The 13,698-nt window shown below is 40.9% G+C and overlaps 2 protein-coding genes across 10 annotated transcripts in view; one reads left to right on the forward strand and one right to left on the reverse strand.

The window, feature by feature from the left end:
* Positions 1-3,489, reverse strand: part of cstf2 (cleavage stimulation factor, 3' pre-RNA, subunit 2) — a 19,476-nt gene extending 15,987 nt beyond the window's left edge. For 3 of the 4 annotated variants that reach the window (XM_012968083.2, XM_012968082.2, XM_012968080.2), the window contains exons 1-4: positions 3,356-3,489; positions 1,972-2,050; positions 1,425-1,594; positions 1,070-1,206 (exon numbers count right to left, since the gene is read on the reverse strand). In XM_012968083.2, coding sequence (XP_012823537.1) covers positions 1,070-1,206; positions 1,425-1,594; positions 1,972-2,050; positions 3,356-3,413 — 444 coding nt within the window. In that variant the 5' untranslated portion in view covers positions 3,414-3,489. 4 annotated transcript variants of the gene reach the window in all.
* trmt12 (tRNA methyltransferase 12 homolog) lies at positions 3,462-12,941 on the forward strand. Of its 6 annotated transcripts, none has more exons than XM_004916763.4 (8): positions 3,462-3,543; positions 4,423-4,551; positions 5,956-6,124; positions 6,516-6,714; positions 6,808-6,958; positions 7,038-7,147; positions 10,276-10,433; positions 12,132-12,586. In XM_004916763.4, exons 2-8 carry the CDS (start codon positions 4,478-4,480, stop codon positions 12,495-12,497), a joined length of 1,227 nt encoding a protein of 408 aa, XP_004916820.1. In that variant the 5' UTR covers positions 3,462-3,543; positions 4,423-4,477; the 3' UTR covers positions 12,498-12,586. The 6 variants fall into 6 exon arrangements, with proteins under 6 accessions (XP_004916820.1, XP_004916821.1, XP_004916819.1 ...); XM_004916764.4 differs by having other exon boundaries at positions 3,495-3,579; XM_004916762.4 differs by lacking the exon at positions 3,462-3,543 and adding an exon at positions 3,550-3,655 and having other exon boundaries at positions 12,132-12,941.
* The last annotated feature ends 757 nt before the right edge of the window (positions 12,942-13,698 follow it).

The following is a 13,698-nucleotide window of genomic DNA, read 5'->3' on the forward strand; positions in this document are numbered from 1 at the left end:
TTATGGGGGATGTTCACCTTTGCACAAATGCAAGATGCAAAAAGCAAAATATGAGGCAGTAGCATCACTGTTTGGATAAAACTCTGCTACAGCTTCTTTAATGGTAAAACTTGTCTAAAGGAGAAGGAAAGGCTAAGTCACTTGGGGGTGCCAAAATATTAAGCGAGTGACTTAAATCGCTTACCTTTTACCCCGGGCTGGTGCCCCTGTTAAGAGAGAACAGCACCAACCTGGGGTAGCAGAGATCGCTTCCTTCTTCCACGTTGGCGCACTGCGCATGCTCATTAGAGTGAACTTTAACAAGAAAGTCGGCTTTTCACTCTACTGCGCATGCGCCGGCGCAGGGATTTCGCCGGCAAAAGGAAGAAGGAAGCGCTCGCTGCAAGTACCCCGGGCTGGTGCGGTTTTCTTCTAACAGGGGCACCAGAATGGGGTACATTAAAGTCACTTAAGGGTGCCTAACATTTTAGCACCCCCAAGTGACTTAGCCTTTCCTTCTCCTTTAAAGGAGAACTACATTTAAACCACTGGGGATGCTGAAATGTTAGGCACCCCCAGTACAAAAAAATCACATACCCAATACCCTGGGCTGGTGCTCCTGTTTTCTAACAACTGCACCAGCCCAGGGTATTTCTGTAGAAGATCCTCATTGCTATGCAATCCAGATTCTCCCATCTTCTTTTGGTCCAAGTCCGAGCAGGTGCATGTACAGTAGAGTAAAAGCTTAACTTAAAAAAGAAAAGCTGTCGTTTTCACTCTAGTGTGCATGCTCGTGTCTGGCAAAAAGAAGAGAGAAGATCGAGCCGAAGAACTTCAGCAGAAATACCCCGGATTGATACAGTTTTCTGTACTACTGGCCTGGGGTATCTGGTAAGCTATTACAATAAGGGGAATGGGGCTAACATTTGGCACCGCCAGTTACTGAGACTTTAGTTTTCCTTTAATGCCTTTTTCTTGTCCTTTAAATATTATTACATTTCCTCATTAGAACATGGGTTCCTTAGTTACTATAAAGCCTACTTTATTTAAGCACTGGGTAGTTTGTATATAATAATTCAGCAGCGCTTACCTTCATCTGCTTCATGAGCTCAAACATTTGTTCGGGGGGCAGACTGGCAACAGCTCGACTGATGGATTCTGGGGCATCCTCAGGAGAAACTGGATCACCATATGGGGACTCTATAATAGGGGCTCCTGTTCCCAAACCTGCAAAATGAGCAGCATACACTTTCAGAGAGGGAAGTGCTTATTTGAGTTTTAGTTTGTTACTCATCTAAAAGACAAACAAGATTTGGTGCATATTGTTAATGAACTTTTTTTCAAACAACTGTATATCTAAGGATGGCATTTAAAGCTAAGGAATTAACACAGCATTCAACAGAAAGAAAACAGAACATAAACGTTATTATTGGGGAAATACAAACTTTTGAGTTCTTCTTTATTCTTCTCGCTGGCTGCATTGTCAACCCTCAGGGCTCGTCCACTAAACTCCCTTCCGTTTAGGTTTCTCATGGCACTAAGGGCCGTCTCCTGATCTTGATATTCACAAAAGCCATAACCCTTTGGTTTCCCAGTTTCTCTGTCATAGACTAACCTGGTAAAATAAAAAGACAGTTACACACATATTGTCTCTGCTCTAGAAGTTTCCAGCTTCACTTCTTATACAGCTATATAACTATATGGGACAGTTTTTTTCATATGTCTCATCTGAGAGAAATGTCACCACTACCCTGGGCACTGACACACAGACAGGGAGACAATCTTTGCTGCTACAGCTTTGCTACCTATTACATATTCCTTAAACTGTATCGTTTGTATTGCTTATCTGGCTGCATCAAAACCCACACTACTAGGATGTATCCGATTCCTCTGTACAGACAGACACACACATGTGCAAACCTACTACAGAATGAGTAAATCTGCATTATTGGTGCCTTCTAACATCACTTTTGAAGAGAAACAAGCACTTACCTAAAACTGACGACCGGCCCCACCTCGGAGAAGATATCCTTTAGCTGTTCCTCTGTAGCCTCATAAGGAATGTTCCCAACTGCAATGTGACAAGAGGCACAGGATGAGCATGGGTACACCAAAGAGGAAACCATGTTCTGCTCAAACGCGGAGGTTCATTATCCAATAAGGTTAGTAACTAAGATTACCCCATATGGAGTCCTCAAGAAAGACACTGCCTGTTAAAGGAGAACTAAACCCTAAAAATTAATATGAATAGGAATGCCATATTTTATATACTAAACTGACTGCACTAGCCAAAATATTCAGCATCTCTATAGTAGTAATCATATAGGTCTTTACAGTTGTCACAGGAGCTTCCCGTCTTGGATTTTGTTAGAACTGTCCAGGACAGTGCATACGCTCAGTGGGCCCTGAGCAGCTGTTGAGAAGCTGAGCTTAGGGGTTGTAGCAAATTATCAAAATTGTCATATAAACTGATGCTACAGGTCTGATTATTACATTCTGATACTAATTGCATTGGTTTCAGAGCTGCCGTGTTATGTGAATCCAAATGAATCACTAATCAGCCTTATACTGTTACATTTATATTCTATATACAGTATACTGTAAGGGTGTCCCTAAGCTCAGTCACCGACAGCAGCACAGAGCAAGTGCAGGGAATCAGCAGAAAAGATGGGGAGCTACTGGGGCATATTTGGGGGCACAGATCTTCCCTGCTAAAGGGCTGTTGGTGCCTTGGGTTGGTACAGAAGCCAAAAATATCATGTACAACATTTCTAACCTATTTCTTTAGTTAGGCTTTAGTTCTCCTTTAACTGTGGTTGATCTACAACATGTGAAAATTCAGTGACTGGAAGAGCACAATGTGGGCGCCATTATCCCAGTCACCATTGGCTGTTTGGGAAGCATGGAGATGCTGATGATCTTGCTGGCTAGCTCAAGGCACTGAATGGGTGACTGACAGAGTAAGACACAATACCTGTCAATGCAGACTATCACAGTAGTCTTCCCATGTTTTCCCAAAATATAACCAGCAACATCATCATGGTTCCACTGTCAACATGACCTGATGTCAGGTGTCCAACATAACCGAGCCCTTTAGTGGAGTTAGTTACATTTAATAGGGGCCATCAGATGACATAAGTGGCCTAGCTGAAAGGGAATTGTCATTTGAATAAAAAGTTTGTGTTTCTGCCAATAAAGTGTTTGTGTAATATATATATTTCCGGAAATGTCAGTGATGCAAAGGTTATATTTTCTATTAACAGCATGAGGTGGAAGTCCGGAGCATATATCTATCATTATTCCTATAATGCCATACTAACACAGACTTGTAGCCACACAGTTCCCTCACGATAGAAACAGCCGAGTTGCTACTTACCGAACACAGACCGTAGGGACCGATCTACCGCTGGATCTCTCACGTTCAACCCCGCCATCCCGATACAGTGGAACCGCTGAAGTCCGTCACAAAATCAATTCCCCGCAGAAACAAAGGCAACTTCCTGCTCTCAGCCCGTCTTTTCCGGCCTGTTCCGGTCCGTTCGCTGAAGCACTAGGTGCACCAGAGTAAGCCTTCCCTCCGCAGCGTCTTCTGCCTTTAATGTATGACTTTTTGGGACAGCAGCCCAAGTTGTTCGCCAGTTCGCCCCTCTGATATTTTTTTTCCCCTCTGGTTCATGTGAGGCAATTGATTTGTGTATTAGGGAATACGGGTGTGTTTTAACTAGTTAGGATTAAAAGGACTGGGTTAGTATAAATGTTAGCATTTCATAATCATCATTAATTGATGTATAATCAAATTCTTTTTTTTGTTTGTCAGTTTAAATTGGAAGTTCAGCTTTATATTAATTAATTCATTCATTCATTGTTCTCCATTTTTGTCATAATTTTGCCTTTACTTTCTGTATGTTTTCCTAACTGTAGCTAAATGCTGTAGCTCCCTGATTCCTGCAACCAAAAAGGCTATGGTCTGTGTGTTTACATTTGTATTGTTATTGTTACTTCTTAATGCTTTACTTTTTATATAAGCCTCTCTTATTCTAACTCAGATTTCAAAACCATTGCCTGGTTGCTAGGGTGAGCGGGACCCTAGCAACCAGATAGATATTGAAATTCCAAACTGGAATGCTTAAGAAATAAAAGTAAAATTGAAAAACAAAAAAAGATCAATTGCTGATTGGAATTCCGTTTTCTGCAGCATACATACCCCTATAAAAATGTTTAGGGTCAGAGTCATAATTAGAAGACTTTGCTGAAAATTTAGGCAAGTATGAATTACCTATAGAAACAGTAGCTCCTTAGGTGTATGCCTAGGGGCTCATTTCCTAAAATAGCCTCTAAATTGCCAGTGTAGTTGCCAATAACAGCCAATCAGCATGTTGATTAAATAATGAAATTAAGATGCTAGTTTTGTAAACATGTTACCCCCCCCTTGTCACTTGGCAGAAACACACCTGACAGGCCAAAGTGCAGTGATTTGAAGACTTGCCATCTGCTGGGCATGGAGCTTAGCGAAGACAGAAACATTGACGTCCCAGCCGTCCTTACAGAGTCCTGCTTCTCGCAAAGATATAGGTAACTGCTGAAACATTTTTTTTACGAAATATACATGGGACTTGCTACCCTTAGGGCAAAATTATCCAAAAAGCTAAACATGTTATTATATTCAGGTAAACAATAGAAACCCTTTTTCATATCTGATGTTCTCAGTTTAGCTACCGACTGAAACACTGTAAAATTCTTTTAAGCAAGGACTACATCAGGCTGTAAATGCATTGGTTATATACTGATTGCATGGTCATTATGGACCCCATATGATCTGATTGTTTGCTCAAGGATCAGTAAAATAAGCCAGACAAGTAAATCTTCCAGTGTATTGTCAGATTAAAACAAAACTAAACCCAACCACAAAGTGGTCCCACTGCGCCCCCTAATTCCCTATAGAAGCTGACAAAAAACTTGGAAATTTATACATGGAAAACAATTCACCAAGAACTTAATTATAGCTGCAGGTTAATTCACAAATGAGAATGCTGCTTCACCAGTGATGTTGCCCATGGCAACCAACCAGCAGTTAGATTTGATCAGTCACCTACAAGTTAGAACATAAAAGCAAAAATCTGATTTGTTGCTATGAGCAACTTCACCTGTAATGATGGCTTACACACTATAATAAATATGCCCAACAGTGTTGATATAGAATCAACAAAAAACACAGAGCCAGATTAATGCAGATCAGCTGGGATTCCCATTGGAGGATTATGTTTCATTTTAATACAGCCACTTGCCACGTCTGATGTTGCTGGACTACAGCTCCCAACATGCCTTATCCATGATAATATGCATGTTGCAAGTATGCTGGGAAAATGTGTTGTTGAGCAGTGTTTTGTGTCTGCTGCTGTTTGCACATTTAAACAATCCAGATGTATGAATTATTTTCATGTAGAGTTCCTTTTAAATCCAGTTCAGTTCTCTCACTTTTGTTGCCTGACAGTCTCAGCCCAATATAAATGTTCTAAGGCTCTGGCTAGGCACACGTTAGTCTTTTCATATTCATATCAAAGCTGCTTATGCATAGAAAAAAATGACATAAAACCTTCAGATTTCTGCAAAATATAACTACTAAATTACATTTGGTTACTGCAATAGAAAGGCCAACCCCCTACTTGAAATGTCTTGGAGTGTTGGTTCCTTTTTTAACACATAACATTTGCTCTTTGATTAAAAGCTTTTTTTAATAGACACAATGTCCATTATCCCTTGCAGTTTCACAGCCTGTTGTACTAGTAGAACACATTAACAGTCAATAATAAATGATTTATAAATCCCTTTAGTTGAGGGGCTATGTTAGGACAGTGTGTGTTGAAAAGAATAGATTCTGTGGTTTGGTCCGGGAACAATGAGCTAGCAGAACTAGGACTGTCACTTACTCCACCATGACTCCATGCAGATTCCTTCTCACCTTCCATGTTTCCTAAGAGAGCACCTGGAGAAGGTTGGCATTTTGGATGGACGATATAGAGCACAGAAACTACCTGGGGGCACCGTGGCTCTTCCAGTGTTGGAAAACAAACTAAGCGTATCACTTGTGGTAGATCTTATGGAAATTGTTGCTCCAGGAAGCTCCTGCCGGGAAATGCTGATTAGGGTGAGTAATTTTTAGGTGTCTGCTTGAAAGGTTCTTACATTGTGCTATACATACAGGTACTCTAAAAAGGTTATTTTCATTTTAGCAAGGTTGTGGAAAAGTTAGATTTCATACAGATATCTTGTAAATAAATAGTACTAGATATTTTAACAGACCCCTTAAGGGTGAAGACACACGGTGCTACTTAGTAGCAGCTTCTTGTCACGGTTACTAAACGCCAGAAAATACCCTGCCACAGGCAATACTGATGCCTCTGCTAAAACACACATAGAGATAATTATTAGTAAATGATCAGCATTGTCTGTTTTTGAAGCTGTGACAATTAGCTGCTACTAGTAGCTCCATGTGTCTTCAACCTAAGTTTTTTTTTTTTTTTTATTTTATTTCTTAGAACCCTGTTCTCTCTAAGCGTGCTGCGGTCAAGTCTCCTGCTCAGACGTTACGGAACAATGTCTATAAGCTGTTGGAAAGTCATGGCCTTACATGGGGAAGGGATTTAGAGTGTGACCTTCCTCGCTCTTGGCAGCGGCATGGAGACCTGGTTGTTTTGAGTGAGGATTGCTTCAGGGATCCAGTATGGGGGCAGTTAGGTGTGTCAGTTTAGCACTCATAAACATGAAGAAATACAAATAGAAATATATAGACTTCCTTATACCATTTATTTTTTTCCTAATCTCTCTTAGGCAATGAGTTGTGGGTGAGTGTGGCCTCTTCCCTTGGTGCAGGACGCTTAGCTAAGCAAGGCAGAGTGATGGATGATGGGGTGAGATCTCCCAATGTAACTCTTCTGCTTGGTGAAAATGGATGGGTAGAGCATGTTGACAATGGCATCAGGTATGATATATACTATCACTTTACTTACTACATTTATGCCATTGTACCTTTAAATAATGCCCATTGTCACTTTTTATAGGTATACCTTTGACATCACCAAATGCATGTTTTCAGCAGGAAACATAACAGAGAAGCAGAGAGTGGCTTCACTATCCTGCCATGGAGAGGTGGTGGTAGACCTCTATTCGGGTAACATAAATCTTTATTCTGATTTTGTTTTGCATATGTATTCTACCCCCCAGACCACGGACTCAGGGGCCCATTCATTAACCACAATTATTTTATTTTTTTTGAGAAAAATTTGTTTATTTTTTAACTAATAGAACTTTTTGTAATGTCCACGATAATTTAGTTAAAATTTTGCAACTTTTTTGTGGTTTTCTTTAACTTCCACAAAAAAGTCATATTTTTCGCAAAGAAAATTCGAAAAAGTAGCAGTTGTGCAACATACTTTATGAAAGGAATTGACATTGGAAAAAGTTGTGCATCAAAGTGAAATTTCATTGTATCTGAGTTTAGTTCCCTGTGAGACCATTCTCATAGTACAACAGCATGAAGAATTGTTATAGTACAATGCACCAGTTGCTCGGAAATATCATGTTTATCTTTCTATTTTTTCTGCCTCTCCAGACATCCCTGTTTCAGGTTGCTAAAGGAAACACAATGGGGCACATTTATCAAAGTACGATTATTTCTAAATACAAAAAATTCATATTTTTTCCAAGTTTTCGTACTGTGCGTATTTTTTGCAACTTTTTGCTACAATTTGTGCAACAAAATACTATTTGTCGCAATGAGTAAGAAAGTTTCGGATTCATTCAAGCTTTGCTATCGTGACTTTCCCTGGGCCAGGTTGGAGCTGCAGAGTGCCATTGAGTCCTATGGGAGACTTTCCTTGGGCCGGGTTGGAGCTGCAGAGTGCCATTGAGCCCTATGGGAGACTTTCCTTGGGCCGGGTTGGAGCTGCAGAGTGCCATTGAGCCCTATGGGAGGCTTTCCTTGGGCCGGGTTGGAGCTGCAGAGTGCCATTGAGCCCTATGGGAGACTTTCCTTGGGCCGGGTTGGAGCTGCAGAGTGCCATTGAGCCCTATGGGAGACTTTCCTTGGGCCGGGTTGGAGCTGCAGAGTGCCATTGAGCCCTATGGGAGACTTTCCTTGGGCCAGGTTGGAGCTGCAGAGTGCCATTGAGCCCTATGGGAGACTTTCCTTGGGCCAGGTTGGAGCTGCAGGGTGCCATTGAGCCCTATGGGAGACTTTCCTTGGGCCAGGTTGGAGCTGCAGAGTGCCATTGAGCCCTATGGGAGACTTTCCTTGGGCCAGGTTGGAGCTAAAGAGTGCCATTGAGCCCTATGGGAGACTTTCCTTGGGCCGGGTTGGAGCTGCAGAGTGCCATTGAGCCCTATGGGAGACTTTCCTTGGGCCAGGTTGGAGCTAAAGAGTGCCATTGAGCCCTATGGGAGACTTTCCTTGGGCCGGGTTGGAGCTGCAGAGTGCCATTGAGCCCTATGGGAGACTTTCCTTGGGCTGGGTTGGAGCTGCAGAGTGCAATTGAGCCCTATGGGAGACTTTCCTTGGGCTGGGTTGGAGCTGCAGAGTGCAATTGAGCCCTATGGGAGACTTTCCTTGGGCTGGGTTGGAGCTGCAGAGTGCCATTGAGCCCTATGGGAGACTTTCCTTGGGCCAGGTTGGAGCTGCAGAGTGCCATTGAGCCCTATGGGAGACTTTCCTTGGGCCGGGTTGGAGCTGCAGAGTGCAATTGAGCCCTATGGGAGACTTTCCTTGGGCCAGGTTGGAGCTGCAGAGTGCCATTGAGCCCTATGGGAGACTTTCCTTGGGCTGGGTTGGAGCTGCAGAGTGCCATTGAGCCCTATGGGAGACTTTCCTTGGGCCAGGTTGGAGCTGCAGAGTGCCATTGAGCCCTATGGGAGACTTTCCTTGGGCCAGGTTGGAGCTGCAGAGTGCCATTGAGCCCTATGGGAGACTTTCCTTGGGCCAGGTTGGAGCTGCAGAGTGCCATTGAGCCCTATGGGAGACTTTCCTTGGGCCGGGTTGGAGCTGCAGAGTGCCATTGAGCCCTATGGGAGACTTTCCTTGGGCCAGGTTGGAGCTGCAGAGTGCCATTGAGCCCTATGGGAGACTTTCCTTGGGCCAGGTTGGAGCTGCAGAGTGCCATTGAGCCCTATGGGAGACTTTCCTTGGGCCAGGTTGGAGCTGCAGAGTGCCATTGAGTCCTATGGACTCAAAAACATGCACAGAAGGATCAAAGTCAGAAACGGTTTCCTGCCGTTTACAATAGTTCAGATACAAAAATGTTGTGACTTTCAGATCGCCATTACGATATTATTGTGACTATTAGGATTTTTTCGCAAGCATTTTCGTGACATTTCTGACCATCAGAAATTATCGTATCTAATCCGAATTTTACTCATTTCAGGATTCGAACTTGTACTTTGATGAATCTTCCCCTAAATCTTTCATTTAGAAAAATGTCAATGTGTCAGAGATTTTTAGACTTTTAAAGGTAAAGTCACCACTGCTACTTATGGTCTTTAGAGTCACTGCACAAAAAAGGCATTCTATAACACCAGTGCTAATTTTTATGTTCATTTTTTAACTGTGGGATGGTGACATTTTGAATCCTTTTACGCTTAATGGGGTAAAATCTGTGTTGACATTCTTGTTCCGTTAGTAAGGTGATATTTCCAGTAATATATGTTTGTTATTCAGGGAAAGCCTTAGGCCTATGGCACATGTATTGTTTTTTCAATAACCTGTTTCAGTTGGCAGAAAATACCTCTCAATCCCTTCTGACAGTAATATGAATGGATGTTTTTTGGACATAAAAATTACATTTAGGTGATTTCAGGCTGTCAACAGTTTCCACTCATGTAAATGAGTAAATGTAAATATATATATATATTATTCCGAAAAGTCCGCACTCCCTTTTGCAGTTCACACCCACTAAATCAACGGCTGCCGCATATGGTGGTTTCTTGTATATATTTCCAAAAATTATGCGCACTCCTGTCTCCGTTAATTCACTTTATTGTAAATAACTACATGAATAGCACATCAACGCTTCGGTCCTGGTCTAGGACATCGTAAACAAGGTCCTAGACCAGGACCGAAACGTTGATGTGCTAATCATGTACTGTAGTTATATACAATAAAGTGAATTAACGGAGACAGGAGTGCGCATCATTTTTGGAAATATATATATATATATATTTATAAAATATGCTTCAGGGGACATGCCACATGTTCCATAAGCCTAAGCTACTAGAGATCCATAGTAACATACATTTTGTTTGTTTTAGGGATTGGCTACTTTACTCTGCCGTACTTGGTTCATGCAGGCGCCTCCTTTGTTCATGCTTGTGAGTGGAACCCCCATGCCGTGAGTGCTCTCAAGAAAAATCTGGTTATTAACAGGGTTTCTGACAAATGCCATATCCATGAGGGAGATAACAGGCAGGTAAAATATCAATGCGATTTGTGCTTGTGTATTCAGTGCAAAGATGCAGAACTGTTGTGTCATCAGTTATGTTAGCAGTTACCTTTAAGCTCATTAGTAGTAGTTGTCCAAACCACATTGCTTTAATCAGGGGTACTGAAATAATAAATCATATTCTTTGCTTTGTACATTGAATACATGCATTTCCAGCTAACAGCAATAAAAGATTATAAAACAGTTACAAATATTAACTTTTTAAATGATGAATTTAAGTTGCATTCAGTTTTCAACTATTCAGTTTACTAATGAAAAAGTTTAAGCTACTGAAAAACACACACAGTTTAGCACTGCCAAAGCATATGAAGGTTTTGGTGTGTTTAGAACAGTAGAAAATAGGGGTCATTTATGTTGCCTATTGTGTACACAGCGTCCTGCATTGTAAATGACCCCTATATAAGGCAAGCAACATTGCACTTTAGTATACACAATGTACAGTCAGTATACAGGGCAATGACCAGCTCCTTCTTGTAGATCCCCATTTTTTTAAATTTTCAATCAGTATAGAGAAGTAGTGGTCAGTTTTTTCCTGTAGCGCCGCTTATTTTCAGCTCTGGGCAAAATAGAAAAACTTTGACCATCTTTTGTTTCCCCTGCATTTCTATTTTCTATCAGCATAATGGAGTAGGGGGGGGGCTTATTCTTGTAGCCCCACCCTTTCCAGTTTTCATCTGTATACAGGAATGGCCGTCTTATTGTTGTATCCCCCCCTCCTCCCACGTAACATCAAATAGGAAAAGGTTTTTGCATACCCTTTCTGAACATATATGGCATTTATATTTACCAGTTATAAGACTTTTCGAGACATGTCTCCTCCATGAACACCCCATCATACCATTACTCTGCCACAACACTGTTAGAATGTTGAAAGCATTAGTAATGAACCCTACACCACAGTGGAAGACATAAAAATGAGCAAATGCTAATTTTTTTCAGTATCAATTGATAGAAAAGAAGTTACATGTTGTGTCTAAATCAAGTCTTTGTAAATAAAATTGTTAATTTTTTAAATAAAATGAAGCACATAACCTGGAAAGTGTACAAGACAAATATTTATATAACTAATGTATTATTAATTGGGTTATTATCTTGTAGCATTAAGCCACATTGGACCAATACCTCAGGAGCTATAAATCACTATTACAAAAATTATTAATCAAATGTTTTTTAATTGTAAATATAAATAATATTGAATCAGTTGCGCCCCAGACTGGCAATGATTGGTGCATAATAAACTATATGCTGTAACATTTCTACATCTATTATAAGTGCTGAGAGAAGCAGCCCACCCTGTGTACATATACTTGTGGATGTGGATACAAGCTCAATGTCATAAAGAAATTTAGCCCAATGCTTCCACCAGAAAAACAGGTTAAGCAGTAATTACCCCACACCATAGCTATTATCCAGTCTCCGTGACTATACATTTGATTGATCGCTGTAGCTAGTTTCATATAATGCCATATAATCATAGTAATCATGGTAATCAAACCCACATTTTGTTGATCACTGCATACAAATAGCAATGTGCTATTTCAACTGCTGTGATGCCTTGTTTGCTGCAAACTCCAGTTATTGCCATTACAGATTAACACTTTGCATATGATCAGCATTATATATGATAGTTTTAATATCATATGCAATATTTTTGTCTCTTCCCAGCTGACTCTGAGTGATGTGGCCGACAGAGTGAACCTGGGTCTCATTCCCACATCTGAGCCAGGTTATCCAGTGGCATGTAGAGTTTTGAAGAAGGATACAGGTGGAGTCCTGCACATACACCACAATGTGGACTGCTACGGCAAAAGTCAAGGAGAAACTGATAAAGACGTTTCTCAGACATGGCGGAAAATAGCATGGAGGAATTGGGCAGAGCTGGTAGAGAAGGAGATCAGTGCTATGTTGGAGCAGGTTGATGGGAAAAAATGGCAGACTAGGACATTGCGATTGGAAAAGATTAAGTCCTATGCACCACATGTGGATCATGTTGTATTGGACCTGGACTGCCGCCCACTACCTAGTATTTAAAGAACATTTTTTTTATTTTTTTAACTTACTTTTTAGGTAAAAATGTCCTGCACTTTTAAATAAAATCATATACCTGCAAGTTTTAAAAATGGCTTTAGTATGTAATGGACAGTGTAAGTGTAACTTTATCATTTTACCCTTGAGCCCCCAAATTGAAACCACTCTTTGAAAACAAATACAAATAACCATAGGCTGAGGGTGATTTTTTTTTATTTGGGGAGGCTAAAGATGGGCCATACATAGACTGACCTAAGCTAATGTGAGACTTAGTGGATTTGCTGCTGGCGTAATCAGGAACCCCCCCCAAATACCTCTTGCGGTTCCCACTGACTTCCAGTTATCTGTGCCCCTTCTCTGACTAACAGTAAACCAAGCAGCATAGTCTGCATAGATATTTGTCAGATACATGGTGATGGTTTTATTTTGTGGTCCCCTTATATATTTATACATAGTTATCATATCCCCCCTTAAGTGCCTCTTCTCCAGTGTAAACAACCCCAATTTGGCCAGTCTTTCTTCATAACTGCGACTTTCCTTACCCTGTACCAGCTTAGTTGCCCTTCTCTGGACCTTCTCTAATATTATCCCGTTTGAGCGCTGGAGACTAAAACTGCTCAGCATATTCTAGATGGGGCCTTACAATATTTTTGTAAAGGGACGAGTTACCCTTTCTTCCCACATGTCTATGCTTAAATATAAACAATTAAACTAGCATTGCTGTACATCTATTTTGCTTTGCTTAAAAACTTGAATATTATCAAAGCACCAGATATTTACACTGGATACTTACACAGTTTCAGTGTTCACTCATTTTAGTTCTGGTGTTTGGCATGCAACTGACATCTGTGCTGGATTGATACATGGTGCTGAGTAAACTCCAGGGTTCGCACAGTGCTGTGTGTCAATAGACGCAGCAGCACTTAATTTGGAACAGAAGGCAGGATTGCCACTAAGCATAACTATATGAGTGCATGTTAATGCAAGTACCTTTAATGAAAGATATTTTTTAAAAGGAACAATAGGTTCCCTGAAAGCAGTTCTAATGTGTAGCGCTGGCTCCTTCTGAAAGCTCAGACTCAGGCGCAATGCACTGAGATGGCGCCTACACACCAATATTACAGCTAAAAAATACATTTGTTCAAGAATAACATTTTAAATAGTGGAAAGAATTGATTGCAATGTGAACTGTGTAATATAGTAA

This window comes from Xenopus tropicalis, chromosome 8 (assembly GCF_000004195.4).
Source record: "Xenopus tropicalis strain Nigerian chromosome 8, UCB_Xtro_10.0, whole genome shotgun sequence".
In the NCBI taxonomy this organism is placed as follows: Eukaryota; Metazoa; Chordata; class Amphibia; order Anura; family Pipidae; genus Xenopus; species Xenopus tropicalis.

Coding starts and splice junctions, on each gene's coding strand:
- trmt12 (XM_004916762.4), top strand. CDS start 3,582: ATGACTTTTTGGGACAGCAGCCCAAGTTGTTCGCCAGTTCGCCCCTCT. Junction 6,125..6,515: donor GCCGGGAAATGCTGATTAGG/GTGAGTAATTTT, acceptor TTTATTTCTTAG/AACCCTGTTCTCTCTAAGCG. Junction 6,959..7,037: donor CATGTTGACAATGGCATCAG/GTATGATATATA, acceptor CACTTTTTATAG/GTATACCTTTGACATCACCA.